Below are 17,035 nucleotides of genomic sequence, written 5' to 3' on the forward strand. Positions count from 1 at the left end.
GATGTTGACTGTGTGATGGCAGTATATTGGGTTTGAATCAGACGTGACACTTTGGTTTTAAAATAATAATAAATAACTCCATATTTAAAATATAATACATCATTTTAATAATCCTGTTTTTGTTTTATCTATCCAAGAAATCTTTTGCCACTTCTGTGCTTGTTAAAAACCCATGTTGAATTTGAAATGTTTCTGTGGAGTGACGAGAATGTTAATCACACATTGTCTCCAGAATAGCTGATAGCATAACAAACACCACTTCTATCAAATTATCTAAAAAGAAAAAAATCTGAATTGGATTATTGAGTCATTAAAATACAGCTATATATGCACATACAATGAGTGATGTGTGCGTGATATACAGTACCTCCTCATGCTTTGTGATCTTTATTCTGTTCTTAATTCTCATGCAGAGCTCTGTACACCACTATAGATGTATTTAAAATCCACAGTGGTTACATATACAAGGTATTGTGCGTGTTAAATGATCTTCTGGAGGCTTTGCTGTTGCAGAAATTATATTTAAAAGAATGCAAAAAGTAACTGGTCACAGTGAACTACTGTAGGTATGCCATGTGATCTACAAGAATGAAGATTATATAAATAAAACAAACACATCACAAGTAGTCTTTGCTATGAGCAGCAGTCACATAGTGTTGTGGTTGCCGCTATTAAATTTAGAACCTAAAAGAAATGTAAAATGCTCAGTTGAAAAGGAAGAATGTCTGAGTGAAGATTCTAAAAACTGAATATTTTGTTCAGTGCTGATGCACACAACCTGTTCCATTGTTACAGACTCGTAAATCTCAAATCAAGGTCCTGAGATGTGAAGGAGTTTTTGGCATGGCGTATAAAATACAATTTAAATAATGTCATCTCTAAGTGAATTCGGCATTGTCAATTTAAACAGCGTGTTCTAGTTGATCAAGCAGTGTTAGAAACTGAAGGCCTTTATGTTCTGTGAAAACAAGTGGGTACAGTGTAGGATGATCAGCCTCGGCACTTCTTTTCCATGCCATTACGGGATTTTGAATTTTAAATCCAGTAAATTACGGAATTAATTCTTAATCTCATGATTAAGGTGGCATGAAAATACTGAATATAATAAGGATTAGGTGGAGCCGAATGGAAGTGAGAGAGGAGTTTAAAATGAGAAGGCTATATGCCAGATATGCCAAGATTGACCACATCTGGTTTAGAAAAGCCTAAAGAGATGAGAATCATTAGTTCATAACAAGATGTGACCAATGGAATCAGGTGACTTGGAGATGCACAGTCACTGTCTGTGGAGAATAGCAGTGGTACTGGTATAGCAGGACTTTTCTTTAGGGTGCAGAGTGAATGGCAGCTCTGAGGAGAGACAGACCTCTACCAGGACCTCTCTTTACTCTCTGTTATTAGTTGATGAATTGAGGAACTCAAGGAAATAAAATCCCTGCACTTATGTTGTTTTTCAAGATACCAAAAGATAAGACCACAAATCAAAAGGAGTTGGTGACTCTATTTCTATTTATTTTTATTGGAACATTAAATGTACTGTACTGTATATACCTGTGTCTGAACTATATGTTGTGAACGTATCTCAAGCCAGTTACAGTATTCTTAATGGACATTTATTTCCCTAAGTCATTTATCTATAAGTTGCATTATTTAGGAAAGTAACATGGATTTATAATGGGACACTATTAAACAAGCACTCTCATTTTTGGTATGTTACCGCTTTATTCCATTAATTCTTATTGGTAAAGCCTCCTGCTTTATGTTGCATGGGCATAGTTTCAGTTCTTACAGTCCCAAACCCTGCATATTTACATAAACGTTATGGGGAAAAATTCTTTGGTACATTGTTTTGCTATAAGTTGAGACTTTATAGTAGGCTGGGCGACCGATTTTTAAAATTTTAAAAAAATAAATCAAAAATGAGATATAATGATGTGTTCCTGCTTAACTTAGACATTGCATGACTTTAAAACATAAAAACAGGTTTCGAGAGTTAAAAACCACTTTTTATGCACGAAAAATGGGTAATTTTTCTTTCTCGTGATCAGCTCAGAATCTTTGTGTACGCTGTAAGGTTTTTACTTTTTAATTAAACATTTAAAATACACGAATTTCATAAAAACAACACACGTTTCCAAGAGAAAAAATCCCATTCTTTTCTCTTCCTGGTGTGTGAAACTGATCAGCCGGTCTTTTTTTCCCCAATCAGAACGAACGTTCTACTGCCTGGAGCGCTTATGGCAGCGATCGCGTCTGCATTTATAACTTAGTTTTTAAAATTAATCAAGCAATATGAAGCATCTCTTTTTACTTTTAAGTCACTTAATTATCATTAAGCACAACTTTCTCACCACTTAGACTACTTTTTGATACCATCCTTAGACAAAGCAGAAACTTGTTGTTCTGTCTAATGACATTACAAGTGGAAAGATTACAGAATTTAATCGTCTTTAATTTTGTTACGTTATACATTTTAGAAACGTTTCATCCATACAAACACCACAAAACTATTCTCGATTGTATTTCTGAATGGTATGTTACACTTAGTTCACTGTTTTAATTACACCTAATTAAGAAAGTTAGGTGTTAACATAAACTATTAGCAATCAATATTACATTTAGCACTGTAATAAGTTGTTGCACTTTCCCCCGCATCTTGTAAAAATATATTTTCATTGTTCAAATATACATTAAATCTGACTATCATATAATAAGTTAAATACAAAACTAAAGAAGAAATAGGGTTAAATATAATTCAAAATATTTTGCTAACAATGTTAACTGTTTATAAATAAATTGTATTAACTAAAGAGTAGGATGGCACAGTTGTTAGTATGCTTTTTGTTTTGTTTCTTTTTCATAAATACAACAGTAGTACCTGATGTCTCAGTGCCTTTCAAAATTAAATTATTCATGCAAACCTGTGAACAAGAAAGATAACTAAGATATCCATCCATTTATAATGGTGGCAAAGTGGTTAGCATTGCTATCTTGGAGCACTGGGGTCCTAGGTTCAATTCCTGCCATCCTGTGTGTGTGGGGTTTGCATGTTCTCTCTGGGTTACATGGTTTTTCTTCATATGTGTGATATGACTCCCTCTCGCACTCCAAAACATACTGGTAAGTTAATTGGTTTATGGGAAAACTGGCCCTGGTGTGTGTGTGTGTTTGTGTCTGTCTGTCCTGTGATGGACTGGCGCTATGTCCAGGGTGTATTCTGCCTTGTGTCCGTTGCTTACTGGGATAGGCTCCAAATCCTCTGTACTGGATAAAGAGATTAGAAATAGATGGAACTATACACAGTGTTAGAAACCCACTATGAAATGGCAGCATCTCACTGAGAATAAAATATTTTATAGTGCTGGCCTTTCCACCTCTCTTGCACATCAGTATCCATACCTAGTTATTTAAATAAATTGCCTCTAATTATAAACATCTTAATATGCTGGCTCTGTGGATCCGCATCAGCTATGTTTGCCCATTCCTTCAATTCATGTGCATCCAACACACAGTCCAATGCTAGTAACTGCACAAAATCTAAAATACAATCCTCATTTCAGTATCTATGTAAACATACAGTCTGTTAACTTCATCATCTTCATCAAAAGTATGCCTAACCCCATTAGGAAGTGTTCTTGTTATCAGTGTATTCCTTAGCTTTCCCAAAATTATCTTCTTCTTACCAACATCTCTAGTCTTTTATCCTGCAATAACTCAGCCAACACTTAAATCCCCAAAAGCTGCTTGTGTTAATTTCTTTAAATCACAAATATCATGTGTAAATACTGGCCATTTAATACTCTGCATTGTGGGATAATAGTTTTTTTTTTTTAAAGAGAACTAGAGAAACTAAGAACTAGAGAAATTAAGAAAGGCTTTTTTTTCTAGAATTAATAAATGGACATCCTGTTCACTGGGAAAATTAAATCCACACTGAGCAATCTTCAATATGTTCAGAATATGACAGCAAGAATCCTATCAGGGATGCATTACACCTGTTTTCAAGTCCTTGCACTGGTTACCTATCAGGTTTCGAGTCAACTTCAAATTCCTTATCCTCATTTAGTACCTACAGTATATGGCTTATTATCTGTCTACTCCCCCACCTTTGTCCGTCTGACTCTGGTCTTCTAGCTGTCCTCAAGAACATCTACATTCTGTGGGTGACAGGGTCTTCTCTAGCTGCACCCCAGAGCTCTCAATTTGTATTCCCAGTGATATCAGTCACGTACCCTGAGTGCATTTAAATCTAACCTCAGAACCTTTCTTTTCAGAAGACTTAGTGTCTGTATCTGCTTCATTTTCTAATTTTGGTAGCACCTCTAACTGCTTGTCTTTCTTATATGTATTTACTTTGTAATCTGTGGTCCTTTTATCTGTTTTTACATCTACTGTATTGCTTTGAGATGCCACCTTTAATGGTAATATATAAAATGAAGTTTTTTTATTATTGTTATAGGGAAACATGATCAGATTTTCCCTGGTTCAGAAAAAAAGATCTAAAGTATACTAGTTTGTCACTCTTCTCATTCCCTTTGCTAAATGACTTTTCATGCTAATCTGATCAATCTAACTGCCAGTTTTCTGTGCTTTCTCTATCCTGCTAGATTTGCAATTATTCTGAAAATTTTCATCTTGAAATAACTCATTTCTAAATACCCTTTTCACTGTTAACATCTTGCAGCAACTCTGCGACAAAATATACACTTAGCTCAACCTGACAGTTCATCCTGCTACCAACATTAAATAAAACAAATCTTAAGATTTCTATATTTATGTCTTTATTTAGTGGTTTTATTAGTGACAAAGGCTAAACTTTCTTAGAAAAATGTCTTTTATGTGTTGCGGAAAAAACTGACTTGCTTTAACAAAATATGTTTACAAGTCCTTTCACCTGGCAGTTTACCTGAATGCCCAACTATCTGAGAAGCCCTCCATGAAACCATAGTTGCTATTAATTCATTTAGGGCTCACTGACAGAATTGCTGTTTTTTATGCATGCTAATTTCTGATTCCTCACTCTGTTTCATGTTTATAGATAAGACTATTGATCGCGAAGGGAAATTGATGTGTATGTTCTTTTGTAACATACACCTTTTTGTGATTTTTTTGTATATCTAAGCAAGTGTTCCTGCATCCCTCTTCTGCACTATAGGCATGGCTTTTATTCTGTTTGCTCCATTTCTAAACTTTTTGCTCATGTGCATTTTTGTATTTTTTTACACCTCTAGCACTTTAACATCCTGAATTTTCATTTACCTTAATTTGTAGAATGAATTTGAGTTTTAGCCTTAAAAATCTTATGTTTTCACTATCTTTTGTTTCTTGTCCTACAACTGTTATTATTGATCACCGAATTATTGTACTTGACATGACTTCATTCAGCCTTTCCTGAACGTCTATGACAGGCAGAGAGAGTGCTGTTTCTGGTGTGATCTTTTGCAGCTGACATTTCACAGTTTTAAACGAACAAGAAATTAGATTGCTCATAAATCACTTATTCTATATAAATACAGCGTAATTGCCCTCCGAAAATCCTCTTTTTCTTGTTCGTTTTAGAGACTTTGATCGAAACTGATTTTAGATGTCAGAAAGGATTTATTTTCTCTGTATTTCCTACATTGCTTTGTCGAGATTTTAACTTTATATTTAGGCTCAGATTTCAACTATAAATCGTACACTAATTAATAGCAGTAAATACTGATGTTTTGCTCCCTCTTACCACAAAAATATATATGTTTTGTAGCTGGGATGAACTTTATTTCGTACGCGTAGCTACTGCGATTTGGACACGAAGCGGTTAAAGATGGCGGCAAATCAGGCACCCAGAGAGGGGGGGGGGTTTGCGTCTTCTCGACTCCATAACTAAAATGCCAAATAGGAGTGGCTTAAGCGACATACACAGTCGTGTAACTGACAGTTTGAGGTAGCCTATCGTGTAAATTTCGCTTTGTTGCTGATAGGTTAAGCTTTCGAAACTCTGCCCCAAAGTCATGTGACTGATTTTTCGCCCTGTTTCGTTGGTTAAACGCAATGATCACAAGCACCACCATGGTTACTGGGATGTGTAGTTTTTAATTCCGTTTGAATTATAACTGTACGTACTGTCTTCATATTTGGCCAGGGCATTAAAGAGAAGGCGCGCCAAAAAATTTCGGTGCCGTCGTCTCCGCTTTAAAGGTACCCCCGTGCTGGAAGAATTTGACCTCAGAACGTTTGCCCAGCGTATTTATAGTCCCTAACACTGCTGTATAGTAGGGTTATATACATGTACAAGTGACCCCAGTTATTGGTTTGACAATTGTTACCAAAATATTTGAATGATATTCCCAAAATAAATGTTGTGGTTTGTAAGAACATGATGAATATAGCTGTAATCTCCTTTGTTGTTATTTTTTTGTCATTTTTTAAAGGTCTTTTTGCCCATATTTTGTTATGTTCTCAGCATGTTCTCAATATCATCCATTGCCTTCACAGATAGCCCTGGCAGAGTTCTGTCCTGGTTTAAGGATCCAAGTGTTCAGAACACCACCACACTTCTGCTAAGTAATGATGGTGATATTCTATACGTTGGGGCCCGGGACGCACTGCTCTCATTGAATGTCAGTCAGCCAGGTGTCATGACAGTGGTGAAAAAGGTAAGAGAGGAGACATTTTGGATATGTGATTTTCCAGTCATAATAATATTTTTTTGGAGGGTGAATGAAAGGTTTTTGCTATGGAAGGTATCTGATCACTAAAAAAAAATTCTTCCTTCTATTCATATCTATTGATACTCTCACTCGCATTTATGAAACATACTTTTCCACCAGAATGATTCTTGGTCCAGCACATACTGTAGTATGTCCATTGATCCAAAAGACTGCAAAGTAGTATAAGACCAGGCCTTTTACTGAGTGTGCTGTGCTATAGAAGAGAAAGCTGATGTAAGTAATCTTACAAGAAGTATGCAGACTTGGGTAACAGCTAATTATATCATCCTCTCTGGTTTGGTGTATAGAAATGAACAACGAAAAAGAAATTCAATTCAGGCTGTAAAAATACTGTACTTATGTAATGGTGTGTTTTCACCACAGACATCAGTGAATCAGTAGAATTAGTGTTAGAATGTATTCCGTCATGACACATTCTGTCAGTTATCGCCAAGTCATGGCGGGTTTCTTCTCAGTTCTCTGTTTTCCTCCCACAGTCAAAAAACATTAATTTTATTTAATTAATAAATTAGATTCCTGGAAAAGTGGCCAAGCGGTGTGTGTGTCTGTTGGTAAGAAAAATTAATGGATGCTTTGGAAATCGATGAATATAATATGAATATACTTGTTTTTTCTGCTATTTGATAATTGTTTTATTTTTCTGTTCTGTTACAGGATTCATGTACTATATTTCTTATTTTAGTACCTTTGTAACATTAATTTTATAATTGTTGTTCTGCCTGTTTAGCCTAGCATCTTACAGCTAAACATTAAAATTAGAATTTTTCAGGAACACGCAAACAGGAGCAAAAAATTCAAAGATCCATTCAGAGATTGACATATTGACAAGTTAAATGATTTTTTGTATTATAAATTGCTGTCAAAAGCAGATAAAAGCACAAAGGTCCAAACCCACACGTCTTCAGAATGTTCAGAATCAGTCCACAACAGATATTTCATAACCGAAGATCTGTTGCTATCTAGACTTTGAAAATCTCCATTTGAGTTCTGTTTTTTTAGAAAGGAAAGTGGAGATCCAAAGTACTTGTTTCAGCATGTAAATGAAATCAGTCACAGTATTGTGCAACAGCCTGCCAGAAGCAACTATCTTTGACTATATTTATATATTTTAACTAAATTTATTTGGATAAATCTGTAGATTTATAGAAAGGCTTATTGACTATAGGTTCTAAGGACAAACTTCAGGAGTGTGATTTGTGCATGTTGTTTTTGTCTTCTTCGTAGGCTACATGCTAATTGCATTATACTGTACATAGTACAGAGATAGTTCAATTAGCAATGTTCCCCACCAGGCACCTTCCCCTGCAACAGAACTTGCTGCATCACCTGCAAATACATATCTAACAACATGCTCATTCAGGGCCCCCCAGGTCAATTCTGGATCACCCAGACAATATCCTGTGTCTCCAGCAACCTTATTTACTGTATCTCTTGCAAAAAAATGCCCAGCTATCTATATTGGGGAAACTGGAAGGAGACTAGGAGACTGCTTCAGAGAAGGGCTGTGAAGATTAAAGCTTTCTCCAAGCCCATAGTTTCTCATTTCACCTCAGACAGCCGTGATCACCTCAGACTGATCTCTGTTCTCAAAGAGGGGTTTCTCAACTCCAAGAGCAGAAACACAAAAGAAAGGAAACTCATCCTGAAACTTGGTTCACACCTCCCCCCTTCTCTCAATGACAGACTTATTTTCGTGTAATCTTCTCTATTCTCATGCAGGGTCTGACTTCACACATTCTCCACCCCTCTCCAATTTGCACTTCCTGAGTGGCCTCTCTGCCTCTCCCCTCTCCCTCCTCCTCCACATTTCCAGTTTTTGTTCTTCTGTGCTATTTAATCTTTGCCATCTACCCTGTCTTTCTCACACCTGAAGAAGGCTCCCAAGCTGAAACGTTGTGTTTCCTTTCTTTTCTTTTCAGCATGGAATTTACACGTTACTTGTTCCTTTGCATAGTACAGAGATTACAAAACAGTCATAAGACCGGGTCACACCACCTTACTTTCTTCCCTGACCCAAATGATATCTTCTGGTCCAGCTGTGAGTAGGGTGTGTAGCCCTCACTGAGTCTGTGGATTGGGCAGTCCTCTAGGATGTGTACCTACTACCAACATACTAGTACATTAAAACTAACTAATACATTAGTTTATAATGTATTTCACTTATTTTGCCCCAGATGGAAAATTTGCTTTGCAAGTAAAAGACATAGAACAATACATAATAAATTTAATACAACGTGAACCCATTAACAAATAAAAACATGCATGCATAAAATAAGCAAAAACAAGTTAGCATCTTAAGTAATCTTCACAATTTACTAAAAAAACAAATTGGGTTAATCAGCGTTTAAGATGGATACTATCATGATGTATCTAGATATAAAGTATACTGTACATCTACACACTAGATGTATTACACACATAAAAAGAGCGCTGTTTTCTCAGGAAGAACAATCTCTTTTGGCTCTTCTTACACATGGGACACATCTTTTCCTCAGAGGTTAGCCTGTAATCAACAATAGTGCCAAGATATTTGTAAATGTTAACAATTTCAATTTCTTGCTCCTCAGTGACTGTTGTTTTTGCAGTTGGTGATTACTTTCTATAATCAATGACCATATCTTTGGTTTTCAACACATTGAAGGAAGCTGTTACACCATTCAACAAAATACTCCATCACAGGCCCATGATGTTTGCTTCTTGCAAGAGACTGACCATGACAGTCATCAAGAAACATAATGATGTGTTTATATTTAAAAGGGTTTTCTACATCTGTCTGTATAAAGAATGTACTTTTACAATCATGTAAACAACCAGGGAAACTCAAAATAGTGAAATTAAATATATTAGTTGCTGTGAGATGGGCTGATTCCCATCCAGGGTGTACCCTGCCTTGTACCTTTTTTTTGTGAGATATACTCAGCTCCCTGCAACCCTGAATTTGATGTTTACATTTTTTAAAGATAAACATCTTGAGAACATCTTAATCTCTATCACCACGCGCACAAATTAATAATAATAATAATAATAGCTTACATTTATATAGTGCTTTTCTGGACACTCCACTCAAAGTGCTTTACAGGTAATGGGGACTCCCCTCCACCACCACCAAATATATTGTGCTTTAGTCCCACTTTGTGATAGAGATTAAGATGTTCTTAATTCTCTGTATACTAACAATGTGAAGAAAACACTGCATGCTGGAAACAGTCAGTTCCTAGTGCCTGATATTAAACTTTTTTTTTCATGTTTTTTGTTGCAGGTGAACTGGACCACATTTAATAAGAAACTTGAAGAATGCTCAAAAAAAGGGAAAAAAGAAGAGGTAAGACTGCGTGTGGTGAATAACAGAGATTACATATTTTTATTGTGAAAAATGTGTTCAGAATCTAATATCTGGCCTGTATCAAAAGTTGTATTATCTACATTAATCTAGGAACATATACATAGTCAAATTAAGTCACACCTGTCCACACTGGGTTTCTGAACCAGTAATACCATAGCTGAAATAAAATGTGCTGTATAAAATGACTGAGCTTTTCTTGTACATTTTCCAACAAAAAATAGCTTTGAAAGCTGGTTTAAAAAGGGAGTGTCAGCAACACTGTCAAGCCTTACTGAGGTGTGATGGGCAGTACACCTAAAAACTGTAGAACAGTTCCCACTCTAAAGTATTGTGCCCGGCACTTTCCTGATGTTTGTCAAATTATTATACAGATCCAGCCATTCAAAATACGCAGGGGATACTGCAGTAATTCGAAGTTTATGGGCTGTGAAGTACTGCTGGTTTTTTGGGGTTGAAATAGGGCTGTATTCCTTTGTAAAACTGCCAGGTGAAGCAGTGAAAGCTTAACGTGGCATGTGAATCATTTGAGCTGTCGCTAGAAAATGCCTGGTTTCAATTCCCGGTCAATGCTGAATGACAGTCTTTTTCCAGTTAAAGAATTTAAGTTGTATACTGTTAAGAGTTTTTATAATTTTAAACTGTGTATTACAGCATGTCAAACATTAAACTGATTAAAAAGTAGGTATATTGTAAAAAAAAAGCAAGATTGCTCAGTTGGACAAAAGAACACAACAGTATTCCACTGTCTTCATATATATTTTATGCATCAAAGTCTTTAACTTGGTGACTTACAGTGGGTTATGGTTTTAACTTGCATGTTCTAACATTATAAAGTTTATAAACCGTACTTCAATAAAAAATTGAAACGTTTTATCCTTTTCTAAGAATATGTAGAAGAACACCATTTGCTGTTATTGTAAAAAAAAAGTTGATTTAATACCAGTTGATAGTTATATTAATCAGGAGTCATGTAACTAAGCAGCTAAAATATCACAGGTGGACATTTTTGAAACATTTTGACATTTGTTTTTTTTTTTTACTTTTATAGTGGTAATGGGCAGTGGACTGTCATGTGGTGCACTGCACCCAGGTGGTTTAATGCCCGATCAGAGAATTACTTTCGGTTTGTTTCTTACATACAGTTGTCGAATATATAATAGTCCACCATTATAGCTTATTGTGAACACAATGTGTCTCTTTCAGGTTTACATCCGAATTGAGAAAATCTATATTTTGTCTTAATCCAAATTTGAGTAGCCAGTAATCAGCCAACAATTTAACTTTAAATTTAAAACTTTAACCCGTATGTTATACTGTACAGTACTGCGCAATCCAAAGACTTACTTTGGAAGGCTTTTTCTGGCCAAATTGGCTTATTTGAATTGATTAAGGATTTCTTCACAGAATTTAAGTTAAACAAAAGAGGGAAGAAGGGTTATTTTTACAATTGCCAGTAACCGGAGAACAGTTTATCAATATGCTGAAATAAAGACGTGTTACACCTTTGAGCCAGTGACTCTTTGTTGTTTATTAATGTACACAGTCTAGATGCCACCGTTCTTGTTACACGAACAAGAATCAGCGCTCGCTTTTTAAACTCCGAAATCCTGACTGATTTGACTCTGTATTCTCCTCAATTAGCTGAAACGGAAAAATTAAATCGTACAGTAGTTAAATTTATTGGAGGGAGCTCTGTTTTATTAACAGATACAATGACTCAAACCTGTGTCGTACAGTGATATAGACGTGGGTAATGTCACCTCCATTAAACAATGTTTTCACCGCGCTTATCCTGCTAAACTAGAAGCGTTGCAGAAGGTGCTATACTGTACATTATTTACTGGAGTATAGTTTGTTTCATTGAAGAAAGTCTGTGAAGTCCCCTTGTTAATTGGTACCAAACATTGATGGGACGTCACAGTTCTGTACAGATTACAGAAAAGCGAACGCTGAAATTCCACTGGACATCGTATGTATTGTTTAACCATAAGCAAGGACAGATGCGCTGTTCCCTTTTGTAATAGGGTTATTCCCTGGAAATTAGACACAAGACGGGCTTTGTTGGACAATATTGTTTGGCTCTGGGGGAATTTTTCTGTAAACTGAAGAGTTATAGAGGAGACACAGTGTACTGTATATTGCCTCTATTTTACACTTGTAAGAACATTCTAATGTTAATGCGATACAGACGATATTAATAATATTAATAATGAGTGACCAAGGACGAGCTGTAAACTGAAGAGTCTTGTCTTTTTTAGCTTGGAATGTAGCCTTGTGATCCTTTTGGTTATATTTTTTTACATCGCTGGATGTGGTTACCAGCACAGTGACGTCACCGCCCTTCCCTGTGAATAGCAGGGACCGCAGCTTTCCCTTTGGCTCAAGTAGCTCCCCTGTTGAGTGACGCCGGAGGCCCGGGTTCGAGTCCCCAGCGGTGGGGGCGCATACCCACGTGAACCCGAGAGCGCTACAATACTATGAATGAGTCCTTGAGGCATATCGTACCTTGAGGCAAGTTTCAGAATTATAAAGAAGAAACCTTTGATGAGTTTGCACGAGAGAAAAAGGTACCTTTTCAGAAGTCATGTACTGCACAAAGTAAAGTAGGTGAATTTGACAAACAGCTGATATTGCTTAAATACTGTAATTTAAAATCTGTCTGACTTTACTGTAGCTCTCATGTAAGCAGAAAGTCACCGTGTTCTTATAAGCGGTTCTGTTAGCAGAGTTTGAGTTAACACACTGCACCCCTTTGAATGGATTTTTATCACCTTTATTACCTTTGCCTGTCTGGGGTGTGGGGCTGTATCTCTTCCTCAGTTTAATATCTAATACGTCCCCAGTAAACCGAGAGACTAAAGCCCACTATCGCTAAAACATCTGCCTTGTGACATTTCTCAGACTGCTCCAGAGTAACATCCTCTTAACTGAAAACCCCGATGGACTCCACAATCACCCGCAAAACTAACTGTAGTACCGTAATCCCTGTAATACAAAGCACCACTACAAATTAAAACAAATACATATACACAAAAAAATCACATTCTTCCCTTAAAACCAGACATTTAAACCAGCAATTACTTGGCTAAAGCTGCATCAGTGACTATTGGGAATGTGTATTGATGGAGAGTGAAATTAAAGCCCACTTCCCTCCCCCCTGCTGCTAGGTGGTAATGCGCTAACTGTCTGGCACTAAACAATCCCTCATTTCCGAGTATCCAGGAGATGGTCTGGAGGTTCATTCATTCATCTTATCTGCTGATCTGGTTCGCAACACAGGGATAGGGGGAAATTTGATTTTCGAAACACATGTTGCGTTTACACAATTAAAGTGTTTAAAACATTTAATTTAAAAGTAAAAAAAACTTCAAGCCTACACAAATATTCTAAGCTGATCACAAGGAAGAAAAATCACCCATTTTTTGCGCATAAAAGGTGTTTTTAACGATCTAAACCTGTTTTTTTTTATGGCTTTTAAAGACATGCAATGTCTGATTTAGGCTGGGACACGTTATTGTTCTTATTTTTGATTTTCTTTAAAAATTCAGGGAATTAGTTGCCCATCATGCCATACAATATTATTTTACATTTTGTATGTTTTTGAGAAACTTCTGAATGTTGACTGATTCTTGCATTATGAACCCACTTACACCTGGCATCCGCTTTATTGACACTAAGGTTTCTAAAAATGCAACCAGGTACAAGACTTTGTTTAAATAAAAGCTGTGAAAATTGCAATCTTTAAAATGCCTGTGGTTTGAAGGCTCTGTCATTTTTTGCAAAGTTATTGACATCTGAAACATTGTGTATCGTAAATAGGCATTTTAATAAGAAAGCAAAGGTTATGAAAACTGGAAAAAACAAATGACTGCAGAAGATAAAAGAAGTTTGACATTATTATTTACTATTAATACATTAATACTGTTTATAATGATCAGATACATTAGTACAGTTTCAGTGGTCTTTTTAATACCACTTTGTTATTCTCGCTTATAATTATAATATATAAATTTCATTTTAAGGTTTTTAACTGTTTTTACTCCCCCTGTATACAGTATACATGTTTGCCCTTTCATGTTGTTTATATAATTTAACTTTGGACACGTTGTGATATTTAGAAATACCAAAATATTCTTACCTAATCAACTTTCTTAAAGCAAGTCTACGCTGTTTAATTCAGAGGAAAGAATATTGTAGCGTCCACTACAAAGCTACCTCCCCCACCCCCAGAAGCACTGTTAAGAACTGCAGGCTGTAAATAGTAGAAGGAGGGACTTGTGTCTAGGTTCTAGGTATTGGGGTTTCACCAGCCATTCAGGGGACTGTAATGGGGTATTGGTCAGTAATGTCAATAATGGGGCGAGAACCAGCCTAGTCGTAGGCTTGGCTGGCTTGAGGGCCTGCCAAAAGGGCAAAGTTTCCATTCATTCTCCTTGGCTATTGCCTTTGTGTTTTAATGAAGCTTGAGTTATAGCAGACCACTTCGCCTCTTCATTCTCCCCATCAGCGCCTATAGCTTCAGTGTTTTAGTTTTATGCACCATGAATGAAATGATGTCAAATGATGTCACACATTGAAAACGAGACAGTTTGGCGGCGATGTCCATGCCTCCCTGCAGCAGTCTATTGTCATTAGTGATGCACAGGTCGGCTTTTTTTTTACCTGAAGCCGGTCCATTAGAAATTACACCAAACGATATTCGAACATTCACTTGATCAACATTTATTGAAACAGCATATCTAAATTTCTTGTTTTAAACAAACTAAAGTAGCCTGGTTTTGTGACTGTCATTTTCTAAAAAGTGATTCACAATCGATGCAGATAACGTAACCTTTTCTTTTTTTTCCTGTTGTGCTAAATAGCTCAGCAAACTTCGCTCAGTTGGCTCATTTGTCCCTCTCTCTTCTTTATTTTTATCTAGCTGTTTTCAGTGTCAGTGATTGTACTTCTTTTTTTCCAGACAGAGTGTATAAATGTCATCAGAGTTCTGCTGTTCCTCAATGATACCCATATCTATGCCTGCGGAACATATGCATTCAGTCCAACCTGCACCTACATTGTAAGTTGCCTGTCTTTTGTCTTAATTTAAATAACCCTGTGTTTATTGGAATATTCTTGTTTGTACAATTTTAAACTAGCTTTTAAGGATATAAGGATCAGATGCTTAACTCAGAGCACACAACTCCTAATTCTCCATATCTACCTCACAAACATTCTAGGGTCTCAGAAAATAAACATTTCTTGTTTTTAATTTTAATTGTTTTTTTTTAGAATAAAATAAGAAGATACATCAGATGACCTGACAAAATATAGTGCATGGTCATGAGACATAGCTCTGCCTCTGCCCCTGCCTGTATCTCTATCTCTGCCACCGTCCCTGTCTCTGCACACACAGCTCTACTTCCTAGTCAGCAGAGAGCTGCGCCGTGCTAAAGACCAGCTCTCTACACTGGCAGTTTTACACAGTCACACTCTCCTTCATCAACGTGGGGTTTCCCATATCCAGAAGACATGGTAACATAAAGGGCTGAACAGAGTCTGAAACACAGGAAACAGGAAAATCCTGGGAGTGAAGCAGACTCCCTCATGCTGAGATGGGCTGAAGCCATTGTCTTTAAATATGTCACTTCTTGTTATGCGTAACTGGTTTGGAATAGCCAGTTTTGTGTTTCACATCTTGCATATAGGCAGACTCCTCCGACTTGCCCCCCTGTAATCCACCTATCTCTTTCCACGTCAAAGGCTACGCAGCCCCACACCACCTATAGACAATGTCCCTGTCACCTTATTGGTGCATTGGATTGGAATTTCTGGTGCAGAGCAATGGCTGCCACCATAGTAAATCAACACCAATGAGTTACAACAGCAACCTAGTTTCTCTTAGAGATCTCTTATCCTAAACTAAACTGAGCAGCAGTTTTCATCTGATCTCTTCCAGGATACAAAGACCTTCTCTTTTGTGAATGATGGCAGCGGTACACAGATTACTGAGGACGGCAGAAGTCGATGTCCTTATGATCCCTATCAGAAACACACAGCTATCATTGTTGGTAAGCTTTCCAATAATCACTTAGAAACTATGAGAATGTATTGGTCTTTTATTAACAGAAAATCATTCTAAAACTTTGCTTTAAGATAACATGGTATTTAAAAAAAAATGTTACACAAATATAGCGCTTTTCTCAACACTCCACTCACAGCACTTTACAGGTCATGGGGATTCCCCTCCTCCACCACCTATGTGCTCCCCCACCTGGATGATGCAACAGCAGTCAGAGTGCACAAGTCTGCTCCCACACACCAGCTCTCAGAACTGAAGCCAGTTCAGAGATGGGGGTTATTGGGAGGCTATGATTGGTAAATGCCAGAGGGAAATTTGGCAAGGACACCAGGGTAACACTCCTACTCATTTTGAGAATAGCATTTGGTATTTTTACCAAATATTTGCCATGATATTTTTAATTAATATGGAGAGTCAGGATCTCAGTTTTATGTCTCATCTGAAGGACTGCACCTTATTTAAAGTATAGTGTCCCCGTCACTATATTGGGACATTAAAACCAACACAGACTGTGGGGTGAGTGCCCCCTACTGGTCCTACAAACACCTCTTCCAGCAGCAGCCTTAGCTTTCCCAGGATGTCACCCATCCAGGTACTGGTCAGACTCACACTGCTTAGCTTCAGTGGGCTACTTGTTGTAAGTTGCAGGATGATATAGCTACCAATTAAGAACTACTAATGAATAACATTGAGCTTCTGCAGAGGAATTGTGCAGTATGTGTGTTTAACACTCAGTAGTAGTTAATTTTAGCATTAAATAGAAAGACAAGCACCATCTTGTATCACAGTTATAGAAATTAATGCGAATCTATATTGCAATACTTATACAATAAAACACTGCAAAAAGTGCAAATACTACTTAATCCAGCAGCCATATCACCCTGCAACTCACAACTGGCAACCCACTGAAGCTAAGCA

The 17,035-nt window shown here is 36.8% G+C and overlaps 1 protein-coding gene across 3 annotated transcripts in view; it reads left to right on the top strand.

Moving 5' to 3' along the window:
* sema4ab (sema domain, immunoglobulin domain (Ig), transmembrane domain (TM) and short cytoplasmic domain, (semaphorin) 4Ab) overlaps positions 1-17,035 on the top strand; it is an 86,547-nt gene that overhangs the window by 52,003 nt on the left and 17,509 nt on the right. For all 3 annotated transcript variants that reach the window (XM_015339085.2, XM_015339084.2, XM_015339086.2), the window contains exons 3-6: positions 6,478-6,638; positions 9,973-10,035; positions 15,017-15,115; positions 15,995-16,106. In XM_015339085.2, the coding sequence (XP_015194571.2) occupies positions 6,478-6,638; positions 9,973-10,035; positions 15,017-15,115; positions 15,995-16,106 (435 nt within the window). The remainder of the gene's footprint in view (positions 1-6,477; positions 6,639-9,972; positions 10,036-15,016; positions 15,116-15,994; positions 16,107-17,035) is intronic.

This window comes from Lepisosteus oculatus, chromosome 27, assembly GCF_040954835.1.
Source record: "Lepisosteus oculatus isolate fLepOcu1 chromosome 27, fLepOcu1.hap2, whole genome shotgun sequence".
Lineage (NCBI taxonomy): Eukaryota > Metazoa > Chordata > Actinopteri > Semionotiformes > Lepisosteidae > Lepisosteus > Lepisosteus oculatus.